The sequence below is a fragment of the Chrysemys picta genome, chromosome 1 (genome assembly GCF_011386835.1).
Source record: "Chrysemys picta bellii isolate R12L10 chromosome 1, ASM1138683v2, whole genome shotgun sequence".
Lineage (NCBI taxonomy): Eukaryota > Metazoa > Chordata > Testudines > Emydidae > Chrysemys > Chrysemys picta.
In genome coordinates this window covers 221554988-221574429 of record NC_088791.1, presented here as the reverse complement: position 1 = coordinate 221574429, position 19442 = coordinate 221554988, and the positions used below count along the sequence as shown (strand labels likewise).

General features: G+C 40.1%; 1 protein-coding gene across 2 annotated transcripts in view; it reads left to right on the top strand.

Annotated features, from left to right (window-relative positions):
- Positions 1-19202, top strand: part of PRPS2 (phosphoribosyl pyrophosphate synthetase 2) — a 41673-nt gene extending 22471 nt beyond the window's left edge. For both annotated transcript variants that reach the window (XM_065580658.1, XM_065580657.1), the window contains exons 3-7: positions 1019-1117; positions 3212-3336; positions 8504-8677; positions 15674-15833; positions 16805-19202. In XM_065580658.1, the coding sequence (XP_065436730.1) occupies positions 1019-1117; positions 3212-3336; positions 8504-8677; positions 15674-15833; positions 16805-16897 (651 nt within the window). In that variant the 3' untranslated portion in view covers positions 16898-19202. The remainder of the gene's footprint in view (positions 1-1018; positions 1118-3211; positions 3337-8503; positions 8678-15673; positions 15834-16804) is intronic.
- Positions 19203-19442: the final 240 nt, after the last annotated feature.

Sequence of the window (19442 nt, the reverse complement as noted above, 5' to 3'; positions counted from 1 at the left end):
ATACTTGCCGTTTTGTCTCCTTTTCCTCTACTTGCTATCGAGGTAGACAAAGTTTAGAGGGTGGGAAGTTGTGGCTAAATTTTGGGGGGTGGGGGGAGATGAATTTTCCCTTTTTAATATCACCCCTAAGTAGGATATAATTCTTCTATATAAATTAAATTAGTAAAATAAATAAAGAAATGTTAAGTATTGTGATCATGTAACTAAAGAGTGTATTTAGGTTTGATTTAAGACTGTACCATCTTGAGTGCTTCCTAATGCCAGTGCAATGTTTCAGAAATTATTAAATGCCATGCTTAACATTAAAAAAAATAGTTTCTAAATAATTTTGCCAATAGTAATGCATGTAAAAACTTTTAAAATTTGAAATATTTTGATTATGTAAGGAAGAAATTAGGAAGTTAAGTAATGGCAAATGTATTAAATATTGCAACGGCTTAAAATAAAATTAGCATTGCTAGTGGTAATATTGGAAGAAAAGCCAACAATGACTTAAGAGGCATTGAAATTTGAAATAAGCAGTGAGCAAGAAGTAGATCGTTCTCTTCAGGTTAAAACAATGAATGTGTTCTCTGCCTTTCCTTGCTGATTTACAGTTCTTTTCCCCCCATCCCCTTCCCTTTCCCTGATTTACCAGGAAATAAGTAGAATGAGCAAACTAATTTAAACAACATTCAGAAGTAATATCATCTATCTGGGTCTCATGGCCAACTCAGATACATTTCTTGGATGTGAGGAATTCTTCAAATAGAAAAAAACCCCACATTTTCATTGTTTCTGTACCCATTTTGTTGTTTGTCCCATTTCTTGATTCCATTTATCTACTTTATTGACTTTCCATAGCATCAGTATGTTGATATTTTTGTTTTGTTCTATCTGAGATTAAGAAACAATATCAGGTTGGGATATTACAGAACATGTAAAGTGAAATCTCTAAATGTGTATCTAATAATATGTCTCTTAAATTTAATTTGACTATATCTTTTTACAATTTTGTAAAACATGGCTTGTTCCTCAGAGTCGTGCTCCAATCTCTGCAAAACTTGTTGCCAATATGCTATCAGTTGCTGGGGCTGACCACATCATCACCATGGATTTGCATGCTTCTCAGATACAGGTAATTACAAGCTCTTGTTGACTGCAGCTAGGAGTTTCCCTATTGAGTTAATGTGATAGGTTAACTCCTTGCCAGAGGATTCCTTTTTCTGCTTTTCTCACAGCTGTGTGAGAGAGGCTATTCTGATGCTCCAGGGAGAAGGGAAACTGTCCCAAAGATTATTTAAATATACATAATTTTAACACAAAATTTAAGAGAAACAAACCTTGCTTCTGGACAGAGACCAGGCCTTACCTAAGTAGCTGACTTGCTAATATTAATATCATTCATATTTCTAAATCTGAGGGGTTTGATAGAATTGGGTAAAACTTCAAAGTGTACTAGAACCCCCCAGCACATACAGTACACAGGCAGGCTTCTATTTATAGTATTTCATAAGTATTTAGTACAACTATTTTGCTAATATAATGGGGGTTTCTAATCTTGTATACTAATTGATGAGTGTTAATTGAATGTAACAGTAAGATATGAAGCTTTCTTCACTTCTATTTTGTCAATTAATGAAAGTGAAGAGTTGATCGCTTGATAGCTTTAGGGTAGAACCAGACATGCAGGGTAGTCACTGTTCAGTGTCCCTACACACAACACTATAAAGCTGTCTTATTTCTTACTAGCAAATACCTGCTTTTTCCAGTCTTGAGGTTCTATTTAACCAGAACTACCAATCACAATAGTTTTTAAAATGTGGACCAAAGTCCTTTTTACTTGTAATCTAACCTGTTTTTCAGAAGTGGGAGACTATTGCATTGCAATCTTGTACAAGAATTATAAGGAAAAAAAATACTTGTTCATTATTCTGCTGATGCTAACTTCCCAGTCTTGAAATACCAGTGTTCATTTCTAGCAGTTATTCTTTTAATATTAAAAGAATAAGAAATTAATTTATAATAGATATTACTTTTAGCTTAAGTTCCTTTTTAGATAAAGCTTTTCATGAGAATGAGTTTACTCAGCCATGTGCTTATAACTTCTTTCTCCCTCACAAAAAAATTACCCTCTGGTTTTACAGTGTAAAGTCATTAGTGATGCTTTCCCTTCCCTTTATTGCTAATGAGTGGGATTTTAAAAGTGCTTGTGTTGGCCTAACTATATGCACATTGAAGTAAGTGGGAATTTTACTATTGACTTCAGTGAGAGCAGAATTAGGCCAGTGTAGAACACTGTTTTGAAAAGTTTCAGAGTAGCAGCTGTGTTAGTCTGTATCTGCAAAAAGAACAGGAGTACTTGTGGCACTTGTTGGTGTTCTCCTACTGGTTTTTGAATGTTATGATTCCTGATGTCAGATTTGTGTCCGCTAATTCTTTTGCTGAAGGACTGTCCGGTTTGGCCAATGTACAGGGCAGAGGGGCATTGCTGGCACTGGAATGGTACCATGTGAGAGATGCCATCATGTGCCAGCAATGCCCCTCTGCCTTGTACATTGGTCAAACCGGACTGTCTCTACGCAAAAGAATTAACGGACACAAATCTGACATCAGGAATCATAACATTCAAAAACCAGTAGGAGAACACTTTAACCTGTCTGGTCGCTCAATGACAGACCTGAGGGTGGCAATTTTGCAACAGAAAAGCTTCAAAAACAGACTCCAAGAAACTGCTGAGATTGAATTGATATGCAAACTAGATACAATCAATTTAGGCTTGAATAGAGACTGGGAGTGGCTGAGCCATTACAAACATTGAATCTATCTCCCCTTGTAAATATTCTCACACTTCTTATCAAACTGTCTGTACTGGGCTAGCTTGGTTGTCACTTCAAAAGTTTTTTTTCTCTTACGTAATTGGCCTCTCAGAGTTGGTAAGACAACTCCCACCTTTTCATGCTCTGTGTGTGTGTGTGTATATGTATATATATATCTCCTCAATATATGTTCCATTTTATGCGTCCGAAGAAGTGGGCTGTAGCCCCTGAAAGCTTATGCTCAAATAAATTTTAGTCTCTAAGGTGCCACAAGTACTCCTGTTTTGAAAAGCTTACCCTACATGTTTAAGTTGACCAAGTGATTGTTTATTTTTTTTCTAATGATTTTATTCTAAACAAAGAGTAGTGGAAAGCTAATGTATGTTAAGAACTGTTTTTCTGATTGTACTCAGGGTTTCTTTGATATTCCAGTGGACAACTTGTATGCAGAACCTGCAGTGTTGCAATGGATTAAAGAGAATATTTTGGAATGGAGAAACTGTATCATAGTCTCACCTGATGCAGGTGGAGCAAAAAGGTAGTGTGCAAACTACAAATTGTCCATAGAGTTCAACTATTACTACACAGCCTTTTGTTTCACAGAAAGGAATGGTTTGCTCATACTTCTTGGTTGACTTATTTGTTTTATTGCTGAAAATAGTATGAGGCAGTAGCTGTAAATGCTGATGGCTCCAGTTCCATTGTAATGAAACAATAGTCCTTCCAATGTAGTTCGTTCTTGGTTATATGTAGGAATTTTCCGTATTCTAAAGAAAATATTTTCTCTCTCCCTGAATATGGCCTCATTAGCTGAGTCCCTGTACAGGAGGAAAGAGGCTTTTCCTGCTGCATGCTCCTTTAGCACAGTTACTGCACCTCTTCCTGCTTCTCTCTGGAGCTACATACATTTCCCTTCTCTATTCAAGCATGTGGCCTACTCTCACTGTACCTGCTGGAGTTTAGGTAAGAGCGTACTTGAGTCATGTTTCTTTAATGATAATAATAATAATAATAATAATTAAAAAAAAAAGTTGTTGCATTCCTGGCTGACAATCTATTGACTCAAGTTTAGTGATGTGTAATCACAAAAATAATCTGGTGGAAATATTAAACAAGCTTGGGGAGCAGGGAGGAAATGTGGAGGTGTTAGATTAATGGCATATTACTTCAATCATGGCATCCATTATTACTCATTCAGCAGATCATCTTTTGTTTGGTTCTGGTCAAATACAAATCGATGTCAGAATTCTGAATCATGCTATCTGTGAAGTGACAAAGTACGCCATATAGATGGAACACTTCTCAAGCAGAGATTGTTGGTCATCCTGCTGATAAGAAATCCCTGCCCATCAGCTGGAAACTTGGAGATTGTGGCAGGGAGGGGGAGAACAGTTAGGTCATCTAGTCCAGGGGCGGGCAAACTTTTTGGCCACATCAGGGTTGCGCAACTGTATGGAGGGCTGGGTAGGGAAGGCTATGCCTCCCCAAACAGCCTGGCCCCTGCCCCCTATCCACCCCCTCCCACTTCCCACCTCCTAATTCCCCCTCTCAGAACCCCTAACCCATCCAACTCCCTGACCCCATCCACATCCCCACCCCCTGACAGCCCCCCCCAGGACTCTCACCCCCTATCCAATTGCCCTCTGCTTCTTGTCCCCTGACCACCTCCTCCCAGGACCCCCCGCCCCTAACTGCCCCCCGGGATTCCAACCCCCCTGACTGCCCTCCTGACCCCTATCCACATCCCCACCCCCTAACAGGCCCCCCGGGACTCTCACTCCCAACCCTCCCTGTTCTCCATCCCCTGACTGCCCCCCCAGAACCTCTACCCCATCCAACTGTCCCCTCCTCCCTGACTGCCCCCCAGGACCTGCTGCTCCCTTACCCAACCCCCTCCCGCTCTCTGCCCTCTTACCAGCAGTAGGAACTCGCAGCTGCGACACCCGGCCAGAGCCAGCTGCGCTCCCCACGCTGCCCAGTGGGAGCGGCGGCCGACGTGGCTGTGGGAGGAGGGGGGACAGCGGTGGAGGGACTGGGGACTAGGCTCCCTGGCCGGGAGCTCAGGGGCTGGGCAGGAAGGTCCCGCGGGCCACATGTGGCCCGCGGGCCGTAGTTTGTCCACGTCTGATCTAGTCCCTCTCATTGCCAGTGAAGGACTGCCATAAAGTGGATTTGACCAAAGCCTCATGTTTGTCACAAGTTTAGATGATTAACAGCCAAAAAAGAGAAGGGAAGGGGATCACTTGGCTACTTAATGTACATAATCTATTTTGAAGAATGAAGTTACCGATTCGGAGAGAGACTGTAAAAAGCATTCCAAAGATAATCTAGTCAATTAGGCGACTTCCTTTTTCAGTCCAATATGATGTATTTATTCCTTCTTTCTCTCTCTCTCTCTCTCTCCCCCTCTCCCCCCCCCCATCCCATCGCTTCCCAGCCTGAAACAATTCAGTCTTGTGGTAGAATTCACCAAGTGGCAGAGACAAGCTGTCAGGAAAACTTCTTTGTTTTATCAAATTAAAGGGCTTTTTTTACAAGAAACATTTGCTTGTATTTAACATGACTGTATTTAGCATTACTTTACGACATGAAGATATCAGACACTGCCTCTTGAAGTGGGAAAAAATATTCTTTAACATGAGAAGACTGAGACGTTTATGTATGTTACCCAGCTAATTACTATATTCTGTGAGAGAGGACTACCTATACAAGCTCCACAATTAACTCTGGATTTCTAAAAATAATTAGCAGTAACACAAGTTACTGGAAGAACAGCATGTTAGGTTTTTTAATGAATGATCTTGACCTAGATCTGGAAATATTTATGGGATAGCAGGATTTGCATACAGTAGAACCCCATTTATCAGACCCTCCCTTAACTGGCTCTCTGCATTTACCGAACAACCAGGACTCCAGGGCCAGACTTGGGTAATCTTACTGTGGCTTCTAGATGATGCTGCAGCGTCTCATATTTCTCCGGTTTATCCGGAATTCTGATTATCAGAGTTGGACCTAGTCCCAGTTAGTCTGGATAAATGGAGTTCTGCTGTATATATTAGAGACAAGCTGGGTGAGGTAATATCGGTTATTGGACCAACTTCTGTTGGTGAGATCTGAAAAAGAGCTCTATGTAAGCTTGAAAATTTGAGTCTCTCACCAACAGAAGTTGGTTCAATATTACCTCATCCAGCTGGTCTCTAATATCCAGGGAAGGACCAACTCTTCTACAGCACTGCTTACATGTATATGATTGCACAGATTTGGAATATCTGGATTCTGTCACTTCCTCTAACAACCCTATCCATTGTCCTGTTAGCCAGCCTATTAAAGGTATTTTATGATTGAAGTTAGGCATAAAACTACTGTTGATTATTTGTGCTCCTGCATTGTCAGGACCTGTTGTGAAAATATGTGCTCTAGTGTACCAAAATGTAAAAATACTTTGACTTATCCCATTGTAGTCAAATAGAGGTCATTTTGGGATTATATTTAAAAGATGACACCCTCTGGAAACTAAATTCTAATACTGGTTCAGCTGTGGTTTTGGGTGGTATATAAGAATAGTCCCTATTTCAGTAAGATTGAGATTGCCTTCTATATGCTGGCTGTCTTTATTAATACATAAGAGAGAGAGTGATTATTTATTTTTAAAGATTAATTGAATATTGGTGTGGGGAATACTTGAAACAGTAACTTTCAAGGAAAATACAGTTTAATTTTTTTTACAATCTGAATATGAAAAGGTATCAGAATCTGTTCTTAAAAAACAATCTTGTCAAAAATTTGTTATGCAGTGGCTAGAATTTAATATTTTAGTAGAGATCAGTATGTCCACAAGAGGTCACTCTTAGCATCCTATGAAATCTTCAGTAATTAAAAGTAGCGTGTAGATGAATGTTGTGAATTACTAACCAAGTGCTGAACATCAGAAAAGAGACACGGAGAATGAAATTAGTCAAGTCCTCCTCATTTACTCCAGTTTACAAGTGGCTATAAGGTTTTTAATTTAAAAAACCCAACTATGGTACTATCCATTTCAGTTGAAATGCGATTTTTAAATGTGAAGATCTTTTATATATTAAGGCTTTTCTAATGTTATCCGTACAATGCCATTTTTTATAAATAGCCCCAATTCTGAATTTACTTATTTCTAACTCATCTAGTTGTGCTTAAATATTGCAATAATCTATTAGAACAGGGGTTCTCAACCTTTTTCTTTCTGAGGCCCCCCCTAACATGCTTAAAAACTCCACCGCCCACCTGTGCCACAACAACTGTTTTTCTGCATATCCAGTAGATTAAAAGCCAGGGCCAGCATTAGGGCATAGCAAGCAGGGCAATTGCCCGGGGTACCACACCACAGGGGCTCACATGAAGCTAAGTTGCTCAGCTTCAGCCCCAGGCCCCAGCAAGTCTACTGGCCCTGTTCTCTGGTTTATTTTGGCAGACCCCCTGAAACCTGCTCACAACCCCCCAGGGTGGCCCCGGACCTATGGTTGAGAACTACTGTACTAGAAGCTTATGAATAGTTGGGATGTATTGTGTATGCATAGCACTTGCCAACAAGATACTAACACACCTAAACTTTGACTTGCCTGCATTTGTCTGATGTGCAATATTTGTTTCAAACTTAAATATTTTAGTTATTTTTAAAATCTCCTTTTCTTGAAGTCAGCATTCTATATAACTTTAGCATTTAATATTAAGCTGGTGTTTAGCTAATGAGGTGGATTTCTTAACTACATGTAGCTTTTCTAGTTTACTTCCTAATTAAAACATAACCTGTTCTTTCCTCCATCTTGCAATATGACAAACCCCGATGTCCCCCTAGACAGCAGCCTTTCTTTTGGAAACGCAATCTAAGGCTGTTTTCACTATCCCACAATGTCTTTGTTCTTTCTTGTAGTGCTGAAAAAGAGATCAGGCAACAGGCCTATCTTTTCTTCATATTAGGGGGACATCAGGGCTTGATGTATTGCAAAGTCTGCTTGTAGCACTAGGCTTTAAACAGCTAGTTGCTTGGGCTGTGCTCAAGGAGAGTTCTCTGATTTACAGTGCTTTGTAGTAAACCCTTAAACATGTATCTTTATAATTCAAATATGAGTAGACCATGTTAAATCATAACTTAATATATTATAACTGAATTATATTAAATTAAATATTATATTATATTCTGTTTGGGGTGTCTGAGTGGGGAGGAGGTTGGGTAGTGAGAAGTAATAACTGATCTGTATTTTTTCCAGATCAAAATGTGTTTTCTGACATGGACTCTTTACACTGGGGAAATGATGAATACTCTTCTCCATCCATATAAAAGCAGTAGTGGATTATTAATTCTGCTATGTGCTCCAAATATGGCTAAACATTCCTGTTCTCATTAAATATATTTGAATAGTGACCTTTTGTAAGGAAGGAGTTCAGTGCCTGAAAACTAAAGTTAGTGTAAAAAAAAACAAAAAACCATACGTCTGAAGAATGAATATGCTACTGTGGCTGTACGCCCCATTGCTTAACAGAAGAGCAGCATTGTTGCTACTACCCACATCAATATTTTGTGATATTTGAAAATGTTGTTTTGGTGTATTGTAACTCTTTTCTTAAAATATAAAGACAATTATTTCTACAGCAGGCACATGCAATTTCTTTTCCTCTTGTTTCTGAAAAGTGTATTTCAAAAACATGTTTGTGTCTTTCTTACAACTTAGGGTTACTTCAATCGCAGATAGACTGAATGTTGAATTTGCTCTGATTCACAAGGAAAGAAAGAAAGCTAACGAAGTGGACAGAATGGTCTTGGTTGGTGATGTGAAAGATAGGATAGCTATTCTTGTCGATGACATGGCTGACACATGTGGCACAGTATGTCATGCAGCAGACAAGTAAGTATTGTTCCAAATTGACCCAGTACCCCACTGTACAGTCACCAGTCTGTTGCAAGTTGGCCAAATTGCTTGGTCCCTCCCCCCGCTGCTTCCATTTCAGCTGGGTCTAGTGTCTAGTTGTTGTTTTTTCCCCCCTAGATCTGTAGGGCACAGTCCTAGCCTCAGACCCCATGTCTGACTTCTTCCTTGGGATCTGGAGTGCCATCGCCCTTGAAATCAGTGTCTGAGACCTACCAAGCTCCCTAGTTGCTTATACATGCTCCCTTAGAGCTCCACCTATGCTGTGGTTTGAGTTTCCAGTTTGACCCCTTCAGGGACAACGTAGCAGAAAAGCAAGGAACATAGGCTTAGCAAAGAAATTTCTTAACCAGAGTGACTTTACATTTAAAGTACATGAGAATTATAGAACTTTGAAAATACAAATTCTGGAATACACTCTGCCCTAGTCTGATCTGACCACTTCCGGGAATCTAAAGTCTGTCAGCATTTCAGATTGGGCAGAGTCCTTCTGGCAAGTCACATTGGTGAGGCTCAAACCTCCCATGCCCCTCCTCTTTCCCCGCCTCCCCCCCCCCCCCCCCCCCCGACAGCAACCTTATTCTTAAATAGAGCCTCATGGTGCTATCTGCTCCTGCCCCATGAGTTGTTCTTGCCCCTTCTTGTAGGCACCTGTATAGAGAAACTGTTATTCCATGGTGGTAGGCCAGTACATGGGAGAGAGTCAGTGGCCCTAGGTTGCTTTGTCTTGGCTTTTAATGCTCTTCAATGAGGTGTCAAACACTCTCCCTGAGCAGAGCAGCAGTCTGGAATGCAGTAAAATAGTGTATTCTTGGGCATGTCGAGGCTTGGGCAGTCACAATACCCAATACTTCCATGCATAGCGTAAGTCAGCTCACATGCATAAAGTTACTCGTGCTTAAACATTTGCAGGCTTGGGACCTCAGGCTGTAAATTCAGAGCAGGGCAGCTTTTTTTTTCCTGTGTGTTTATAGTACACCTAGCAGGACAGACCCCTCTTGGGGGGCCTTTGCTATTACTATATATAAATATAAATATAAATGATGGGGTCTAAATTAGCTCTTACCACTCAAGAAAGAGATCTTCGAGTCATTGTGAATAGCTCTCTGAAAACATCCACTCAATGTGCAGAAGCAGTCAAAAAGGCTATCCGAATGTTGGGAATCTTTAAGAAAGGGATAGATAATCAGACAAAAAAAAATCATATTGCCTCCATATAAATCAGTGGTTCTCAAACTTTTGCATTGGTGACCCCTTTCACACAGTAAACCTCTGAGTGTGGGCCCCCCCCCCATAAATACACCTGTATAATGCTGTCCTTGGGAGCCAAAAAATCTTACCACGTTATAGGTGAAACTGTGTTGTATTGAGCTTGCTTTGATCCACCGGAGCGCACAGACGCGCCCCTTCCCCTTTCCCCCCCAGCGCTGCTTTACCGTGTTATAGCCGAATTCATGTTATATCAGGTCACGTTATATCAGGGTAGAGGTGTAATTTTTTATGTTTAACACTGTTATAGAGAAGCAGAGTTTTAAGGGTGGAAGCTGATGGCTCGCGACCTCCCACGTAATAACCTCACGACCTCCTGAGGGGTAACGACCCCCAGTTTGAGAACCCCGATATAAATCCATGATATACCCACATCTTGAATATCGTGTACATATCTGGTCACCCCATCTCAAAAAAGATATATTGGAATTGGAAAAGGGCAAGAAAAATGATTAGGGGTATGGAACGGCTTCTGTATGAGGAGAGATTAATAAGACTGGGACTTTTCAGCTTAGAAAAGAGACAACTAAAAGAGGATATGATAGAGGTCTATAAAATCATGACTTGTATGGAGAAAGTAAATAAGGAAGTGTTTATTTACTCCCTCTCAACACAAGAATTGGGAGTCATCAAATGAAATTAATAGGCAGCAGGTTTAAAACACACACAAGGAAGTATTTCTTCACACAATGCACAGTCAACCTGTGGAACTCTTTGCCAGAGGATGTTGTGAAGGCCAAGACTATAACCGGGTTCAAAAAAGAACTAGCTAAGTTGACGGAGGATAGGTCTATCAATGGCTGTTAGCTAGGATGGGCAGTGTCCCTAGCCTCTGTTTGCCAGATGCTAGGAATGGGCGACAGGGTGATTACCTGTTCTGTTCATTCCCTCTGAAGCATTGGCCGCTGCTCGAAGACAGGTTACTGGACTAGATGAACCATTGGTCTGACCCAGTATGGCCATTCTTATGTTCTTATAATACAAATAATAAATGATAGTGTGGTGTGAAAAACACTTAAAAGAATTCTCAAATCAAAATAGGAAAAATAATTTGGCTTTGTTTTAACTGTTAGAAATCCTGCTTCATCTAATGCAACAATTCTGGGAAAAGATCTCTGTTCTAGTTTAGAGTTACAGCTGAAAGAGGTGCTCTCCTTATATACATAGCCACCATTTTTTTTAGGCTGAGTAAATCAGATGGAGCTTTTACAGTTTACAGATCTTTATTCATAATGGTCTTCAGAAAAATCTTGTGACTTTGGAAGAATTAATGTGCCAAACCATAATTCTTTTCAATATGGTATGTAATGAAAAGGTTTATTCTGCATTTTCTAGCCAACTTTGGATACTCGGTGATACAAACAGCTAAAAACAAAGCTAATTAACTTAAATTTCCACCCCTTATGAAAGGGGCCAGTACTGACTGAACAAATGGTTCTTATCTTGACTAAGCAGATGGAAAGGGTTTTGTGTGGCCAAACCAGGTTTTCAGCTAGCTTTTTGTTTTTAATTTGTTTAACTCTGTTGTCAGTATTTTTAAATAGAACTGTATTGTCTGTCTTGCCTTCTCTAGAAAGAGTGTAATGAATCAAGTTTGAACTCCTGTAACAAAGCAGCCTTTGGCGGGACTCTGAGAGTATCAATTCAGGACAAATTGCTTAGAGCAGGGCAGTCACAGCCCGAGGCTGGGGGTCCTTCACTACTAAGGCACACCAAACCAGCGGGACTTTGGTTTTACCCCACTGGCTAACGAGAAGTCATACAAGTAATTCCTTCAGACACTCCAGTTCCCCAGTATCACCACCAGCACCACTCCTTATGGGGATGAATGGTTATGAAAACCAATACCGCAGGAGGAAAAAAGGGTTCTCCTGATCCCAGAGGACGAAGCCCCAGGCCCAGGTCACTATAGAAGTCAGACCTTACCCACAAATCATGCTGTTGCCAATGCTTTAGAATCTAAAATCTAAGGGTTTATTCATAAAAAGAAAGAAATATAGATGAGTTAAAATTGGTTAAATGGAATCAAATACACACAACAATTTCAAGGTTCTTAGTTCAGGTTGTTTCAGGTTTGATGGGATTACTGCTGATTTAATCCAGTTAACTCTCTGGAGTACCAACATCCCAGCTTGGATGCGCAGTTCAGTCCTTTATTCAGAGCTTCAGTTTCAAGCACAGTTCCTCCAGAGGTCAGAAACAGGAATGAAGACCAAATGGAGGGGTTTCCAGAGTCTTTTATATCCTCTGCCATGTGGAAGGAAACCCCTTAGTTCTTACTATGGAAAATCACAGCAGCAAGATGGAGTTTGGAGTCACATGGGCAAGTCACATGTTCATGCATGACTCAGTTTGCAGGTGGCAGCCATTGCTCACCTGAACATTCCCAGGAAGGCTCCTCAGATGTGGATTGGAGTCTCCCAAGGTCCATTGTCAGTTACTCAGAATAGTCCTATCAAGAAACACTTAAGTGCCAATTCTCAAGAAGCTGACCAAATGCTTCACTGATGCTACTTAGAATCAAACACATTGAGATACAAGTACATAGCCAATATTTATAACTTCAAATACACACACACGATACACACATACAGACAGCATAGTCATACCCAGCAAATTACAACCTTTTCATAGACACCTTACTCGATCTCTTTGTACAAGATTTGGTGCAACTATAGGACCTTGGTTGCAACAATGATCTATATGGTCACAGTTCATGTCAATAACGTCACAACTCCATAAGGAGCAATTGGGAGGGGCCAGGCCAGTGGACTGCACCTCAGTATGTATTAGACAAATATCTGTCAAAGATGGTCCAGGTAATACTTAGTCCTGCCATAAGTGCAGGGGACTGGATTAGATGGCCTCTCAAGGTCCCTTACAATCCCATGATTACTAATTAATTGACTGAAGCAAGAATCACTTAGCAAGATTATGGCTACTAGTCTCAGATGTGTTATTTGTCTCTGACAGTGTAGAGGAGTCAGACCCCTCTTTCCTCTTACTATCTCCCACCCATCAAACTTACAGAAATACCATCTGCAATTCCAAAAACTTGAATCAGGTAGTTAAATGGTTCTGTCTGATCCAGTTCTTCTTTGAGTAGCATCCCTAGGGTGTTCCACTCTGGTGCACTAGTGCCCCCTGCGCCTTTGTTCAGAAACTTCTAGCAGTGTCCGTTTGGCCTGTGCTGTTGTGTTATAGCATTGCATGGGTGAACCACCCTCAGTTCCTTCTCAACCGCCCCAGCCTGAGACAGAGGTCTGGCAGTTGTCCCATTGAGATTTCCTCAACTTTAGCCTCTATTCTTATTAATAGTTTGAGTTTCATTAGTTAGTAAATAGTAATAGTATAGCTTCTTCTTATAAATGTTTGGCTGGCTTCAAATGTTTTTCATGCCTGGAGGAGATCCTGGTTGGTGTCAGGCACTCTCACTGCATCGTTGCCTCGGGGAATCGCATGTTGCCCAGAGGTGCAAGTTTTGTCTGGCACTAAAGTCAAGAGCCAGAAAAAAACAGAGAAGGCTTCATCACCTCATGATGGAGAGCTCTCTATGCCTGGCTTCTGACCCAGTCCAAGGCACCTCCCATTTCTGAGCAAGTCTGCTGCCTCCATGAGGCCCAAACCTCCAGGGCTCCCAAGAGGAAGACAAGACTCCTGTGAAAGGAATGTTCCCCTAGCACAATAGGTAGAGAATCTCTAAAAGCCAAGGTCATCAGTATCTTCAGCTACTTTGGTGCCATTGGCTCTCCAATCATGTACCAGTGAGGTTACTGGTTCCCAGGGCATGGCTAGACTGAAAGATGGGAAAGCTTCGGTCCTGGAGAGATCAGTGGTACCATTAATGGATCGAGGTGCCAAGAAGAGCTTTCTCAGTGCCGAAGAAGCATGGTGGAGTTCTGACTGCTTCCCTCTGAGCACCCTGAGACTTACGGTACTGTCAGCGCCCTCGGCCACGATCACCTTGGTGCAGACTGTAGGCTCTGTACCGATAACATTCTTGGTACCACAGGAGTTCTGGTTTCCCTGGCACCTGGCTGTATCTGAGATGTCTGATTCTCTGCTCCTCAGTGTCAATGTGCTGTTGACACAGGGGACATGGAGATCACCTAAAATTCACTTGGTACTGATGGTTTCACCTCAGATCTCTCCTGATGCTCCACCATTCCAGACTGAGCTTGAGGAAGAGGATTCTGTTGAAGACCTTGCCTCGGAGTCTAAAGTGTCAATTCAGGATTCTCTCTTCACTTCTATAGAGGCCCCTTTCCAGAAGCCTCTGGTAAAGCTGCAACTACTCGTGGCCCACAATTGCCACCAATACCTGGCTGGTATGAGCACCCCTGGATGCCTCCTCCTATGCCTTATGCACCTCCTCCTTGGCCATATTGGGACCCGGGGGAGGCCTATTACCCATTCACTTGCCTGTCTACCATCCTAAACTGCATCTAGATAACCAGGAGACACTGCTTTATCCCTTTATGGATGGTCAAAACTGTTGTATGTCTTGTTTCCTGTTTCCTCTCCTGTAGAGAGATGAGATGGGGCCTAATTGTCAAAAGTTCAATAGAGTGAAGAGAACCGTAATGCATTAACAGGAGGAAGATCCTGACCTGCACAAATAGATGGCACTGTTAGCTGAGTGAAGAGTTCAGTAAAGCAATACTTTTATCCTGTGACCTTTTTTTTTTTCCATCCCCAAATCTGAAACTTGGAAAGGATTGTCCTTTCTTCATTGTTTCCAAACATAATTGAGTCGCGGGACAATAAAGATGTAGCCCATATCCCAAGTAATTGCCACAGATGTTTGAAAATGTCCATTTCTAAATAGTTTATACATGCAGTTCAAGTAAGTTGTATCTCCAGCAATCTACTTGGTTTGAACTTAAAAAAAAAAAAAGGTATTGGAATTCAGATTGTAGACTAACCTTGGTTAAAGTGTAACTATTTTAGATCATCACAATAGCTACTGACACCCATTGACTTAGTTCACAATTATTCACCAGCAAGTGTAGTGTAGGGAGCTCACTGGGATGTACTTTTGGTCAGCCTTTCCTAATATCCATACTGTCTGAGTTCAACTGCACATGTGTTTTCCCCTCAGTGGTCCAGCAAGGGCTCCCACTCTAGAGTTCTGGCTCCCAGCCATCACCTCTTGGGTGGAGACCCACGTCTCTCCCTCCCTCCTGACCATGGAATTTCCAAGCTGAGAGTCAGTTTACCACTAGATTATTTATTCCAATGTTCTTTTTTTGTCTGCTGGTCTCCAGTATCCAGTTTGAACCATTGAAGAGACCATGAATGAGTAATCAACCAGACAATGGATCTCTTCCCCAGGGTTAAGCTTCAAAGGGCTGGTGACTGGAGGAATTATAGTAGCATTCCCCATCCTCCTAAAGAAGTTGCATATAATCTCATAACACATACAAAATTACATTTTTAATACACTGGATGTCAAAAGTGTTAAACTTAAGGTTTATCCGAGGGTATTGCGTTATTTGTCATGCATACAAGCTAGTAGATACTCAAAACTGTACTACATGATTTTACAGGGGTTATTACTTTTTTGTAGTCTATTGAAAGAATCAATATGTAAACTAGATCTTAAACCAAGAGATTATCTGGTTTTGCTATTTCCTAAGTAACACTAGAATTATGTGCTCAAACATACATTGCAAACTTTTTTCTGTTTTTCCCCATGTTTTTTAGGTTAGTGTCTGCTGGAGCCACTAAAGTTTATGCTATTCTGACTCATGGGATCTTCTCTGGCCCTGCTATTTCTCGAATCAATAATGCTGCATTTGAGGCTGTTGTAGTAACTAACACAATCCCACAGGATGAGAAAATGAAAAATTGTCCCAAGATTCAGGTATTGTGTTGTTTGTTTGGTGTAGCTTTTCATCTGCTTGATAAAATGCAAATCTAGAATTCAGTTCTTGATGCTAGGATCCCATGCCACTGACATAAAAGATACTGTTCACAAATTCACTGGACAGTTGTCTTGTTTGTAGAACTTATTCCTAAATGACATTGAAGAATTTGACTGTCCCTTTAAAATACCATTGTGAAATCTAGTCAGTTTTAAAAAGACTTAATATACGGCAGCTTCTCCTGAATAACTGTTGATTTAGTGGGGTGGGGGTGATTTAACTGGTGTGTCAAACTAAGTCCCCCTTTTTTTCCTTCTGACAATGTACATCATGTTATGTTTGCATATGAGATATCAATATAATTATTATATTGAAGTCTTTGATTTGTTCCTTGTATTGAGGATATAGTTTTAAAATAACTTTTTTATGAAATACCAGACAGCAGAAGTTACATCGAACCAACAAAGTTTGAATGCATCTCAGGACAACCTCACAAAGCCTAGTGTTCCCTTGGGAGTTCCTTCTGGGGAAAACCATTTTTTTGTGATGGTGGTGTTTTTTGGGGGTTGTTTAAAGCTACTTCAGTTTGAGAGTACCAAAAGGCACATTAAGTTCTGATATAATACAGTAGTCAAATTGAATAAACTAAAGCCAATTTGGTATTAACAGAAACAAGACTTGTGGTAAAGATCTGTAGTTCTGTAAACTTACTTCAAGGAGATATTGCCATCTAGTGGATAAAATTGTTAGGAAACTTGGATTGTATTCCTTGCTGTGTAGTTTTGGATTAATCTCTTTAGTAGTCAGTTTATCAATTTTTAAAATAGATATAGTAAGCAGTCCTCACAGGTGAGGTTTATCTAGTTAATGTTTGTAAAGCACTTTGAGTTCCTTAGAAGAAAGATGCTGTAAATTCTAATAGTCACTAGTGTTAGTGGTATAATAAATTGTATTTTCTTGATTGCTTTAGGTTATTGACATTTCCATGATTCTGGCTGAGGCAATCCGAAGAACACACAATGGCGAATCTGTGTCCTACCTGTTCAGCCATGTTCCACTATAACTGCAAGAGATTAGTGTTTTCCTGTTGGTTGTGTCCACCAGCACTGTCAACCTTTTTAAATAATGCGACTCAACGATGAGATGACTCTCTTGGTAAAAAGCTTCAGCTCTTGCATACTTAAAGATGTTTTCGTTTTCTAATTAATCTTTGTTCATTGTAAATGGGTAATACAGCTCCATTTTGCAAAATCTCTTATGAATACACTTAAAGATTTTGAAGGGGAGGCTTCAATACTTACCTGTGACTATTCCTACAGGTAACTTTTTGATTCTGTATTTGTCTGTAGCGAGAGGGTCAATACCATTTCAAAACTTTTTATATTTGTGGGGCTGCCAAAGGTAGCCCAATTTTAAAATATTTCATATTTAGTTTATATTTAATAATAAGTTGGATGGGCAATGCGGTAGTTCTCCTGCTGTGTAATATTGAACCTTGTCTAGGCTGTTAACTAAACATTGGAATAAGCAATCAAATGTGTATTCCCTTAACAGTTAAATATTTTTTTACTTGGCAGAAATTCTGTGGAAGCTTGATGCCCACCTACTTCATATACCTCACGATTAAAAATTGCTGGGCAAATTCACTTTTTGTGGGGTCAGCATAACTGTAGATTAGAGATTAGTTGCTTGTGTTCTCTTCCTAGTAAACTACTGCCTCAAATGTCTAATCTCTAAAGCTGGGACCACAGCCACCACTTCTCTGCATATGGTAGTTAATAGAATTTCTACTTTCAGAAGATTATGCTTCATTTAGAACTAAATGTGTCAATTATAGGCATCTTGTATCTACACATTAGTCTTTCAAGTAACTTACTAAAGTTTGTTGAACTTTATTTACATCTTCAGTTTTAACCATGAGTCTGTCACTTTGTAGGTCTTTTAAACAAAATTTGAGACTTCCATAACAAAATTAAAGTGAACTATTGACACAGTATTCAGTGGGCTACATTTTGGAGCTTATGAAATTCCGAAGTTCAAACAGTGATTGTGTATGTGTGTAAAATGGGTTCTCTTTTTTTTTTTTTTTTTTTTTTTCCCCCCCGCCTCTGGAAAGTTCATTGTACTATATCATTCTGTTCTGCTCTATGTTGCTCAGCTGCAGTTTTCAGATTTCCTGTTCATAGTTCAGTATTTGACATGTCAACCAAGAATGTTAATACATCGGTTAACATGTAAATTCTAATGGTCACTAGTATTAGTGGTATAGTAAAATATTTCTTAAAGCTTTCCGACCTCCTTACAGACAGTGGAGCTTGACCATTCTGTTAGGTGAGATCTTTATTGTTGTGCAGCCAGCTGAGTGGTCTGGTTGCTCAACAGTCGCAGGTACTCAGTAACAAAGGAGCAAAAACCATTGTGAAAATAAGTTTTCAGTTGAAATGTTGAGACTCTTATCCTTAAGTACTGGTGGTAAAGTCCTTTAGTAATTTTAAGGGTTTGTCTAAATCAAAATCCTTACTCTTGGAGATTACAATTCCAAGTTCTGAAGGGACTTGACGACCTAAAAGCATGGAGAGCACTCAGACACAGCACACTAAAGGTGTTGAGGCTTCAGTTGAGCTAAGATAAAATTCACACACCTAGATCATGAGAGGATATCCAGGTTTCCACCTGGTGTAGTTAATTACAATTTCATTTTCCATATCTTAGAAATTAGTCTCTTTAAATTGTTTTATTGTGGGGATCCCGCCAAAAAAGCCTGATTTCTGCCAATTTTACTGTATTATGGTATGGTATAACTTTAAATGTGCTTATTTTTCTGTGGCATCTTCGGCAGCCTAATGTTCTATTCCTAATATGATTCTAAAACTGCTTTAGTTTGGTATGCCAGCTCTTTTCAGGGATTTAAAAAAAAATCCACTTGTACTGTTTTTATCAGTAAGGAGAGGAATAGTGGTGGTGAGCATATCCATGTCAATAATCCAAAGAAAATGCAATTCAGGTATCTTTCTACTGAGAACTTCTAGCCCTGGTTTAATTTTCAAATCTTGTAACGTAATGTGACAGAATGAATCTGTTGCCTACCTGCTGCAGAGAAGGTTTTATATAGAATTATTTAACCTTTTGTAGTCTTAATTTTAGAGATGTCTAGCTTTATCACATTGCAATTAAGTCTACCCCAAAACTATGGCTGATTAGCCATGATCATACCAAACTTTCTTTTGACTTACCTGTTCTTTTGCTAGTATGTTCAGTACCATAGACAATATCTGTCTTGCTCTGCAGATCAGGGCTCTGTTACAAATGAAATGTTGAACTGTTTTGCCACTACTATGCTCAAGTATTCTTAATAAATCTTAAAACTACTTGTGTTTATAGGTGGTTGTTTTCTTTTATTCTTTTGTTGCATTGGTTTATGGAGACCACTTATTACAAGGATTGAGTTGGGGATGGAGACGGGGTGGGAAGTATAGCCAGTGGTATTCTTCCAAACCCTGCTTACAAACTGTGCCCAGCCATCCTGGACACCAAACAAGCTGCTCCTCCATTTGTGCAGATCTTCATAATAAGTTCATCCTTCTCCCACTTCAAATGCTCTGACAAGC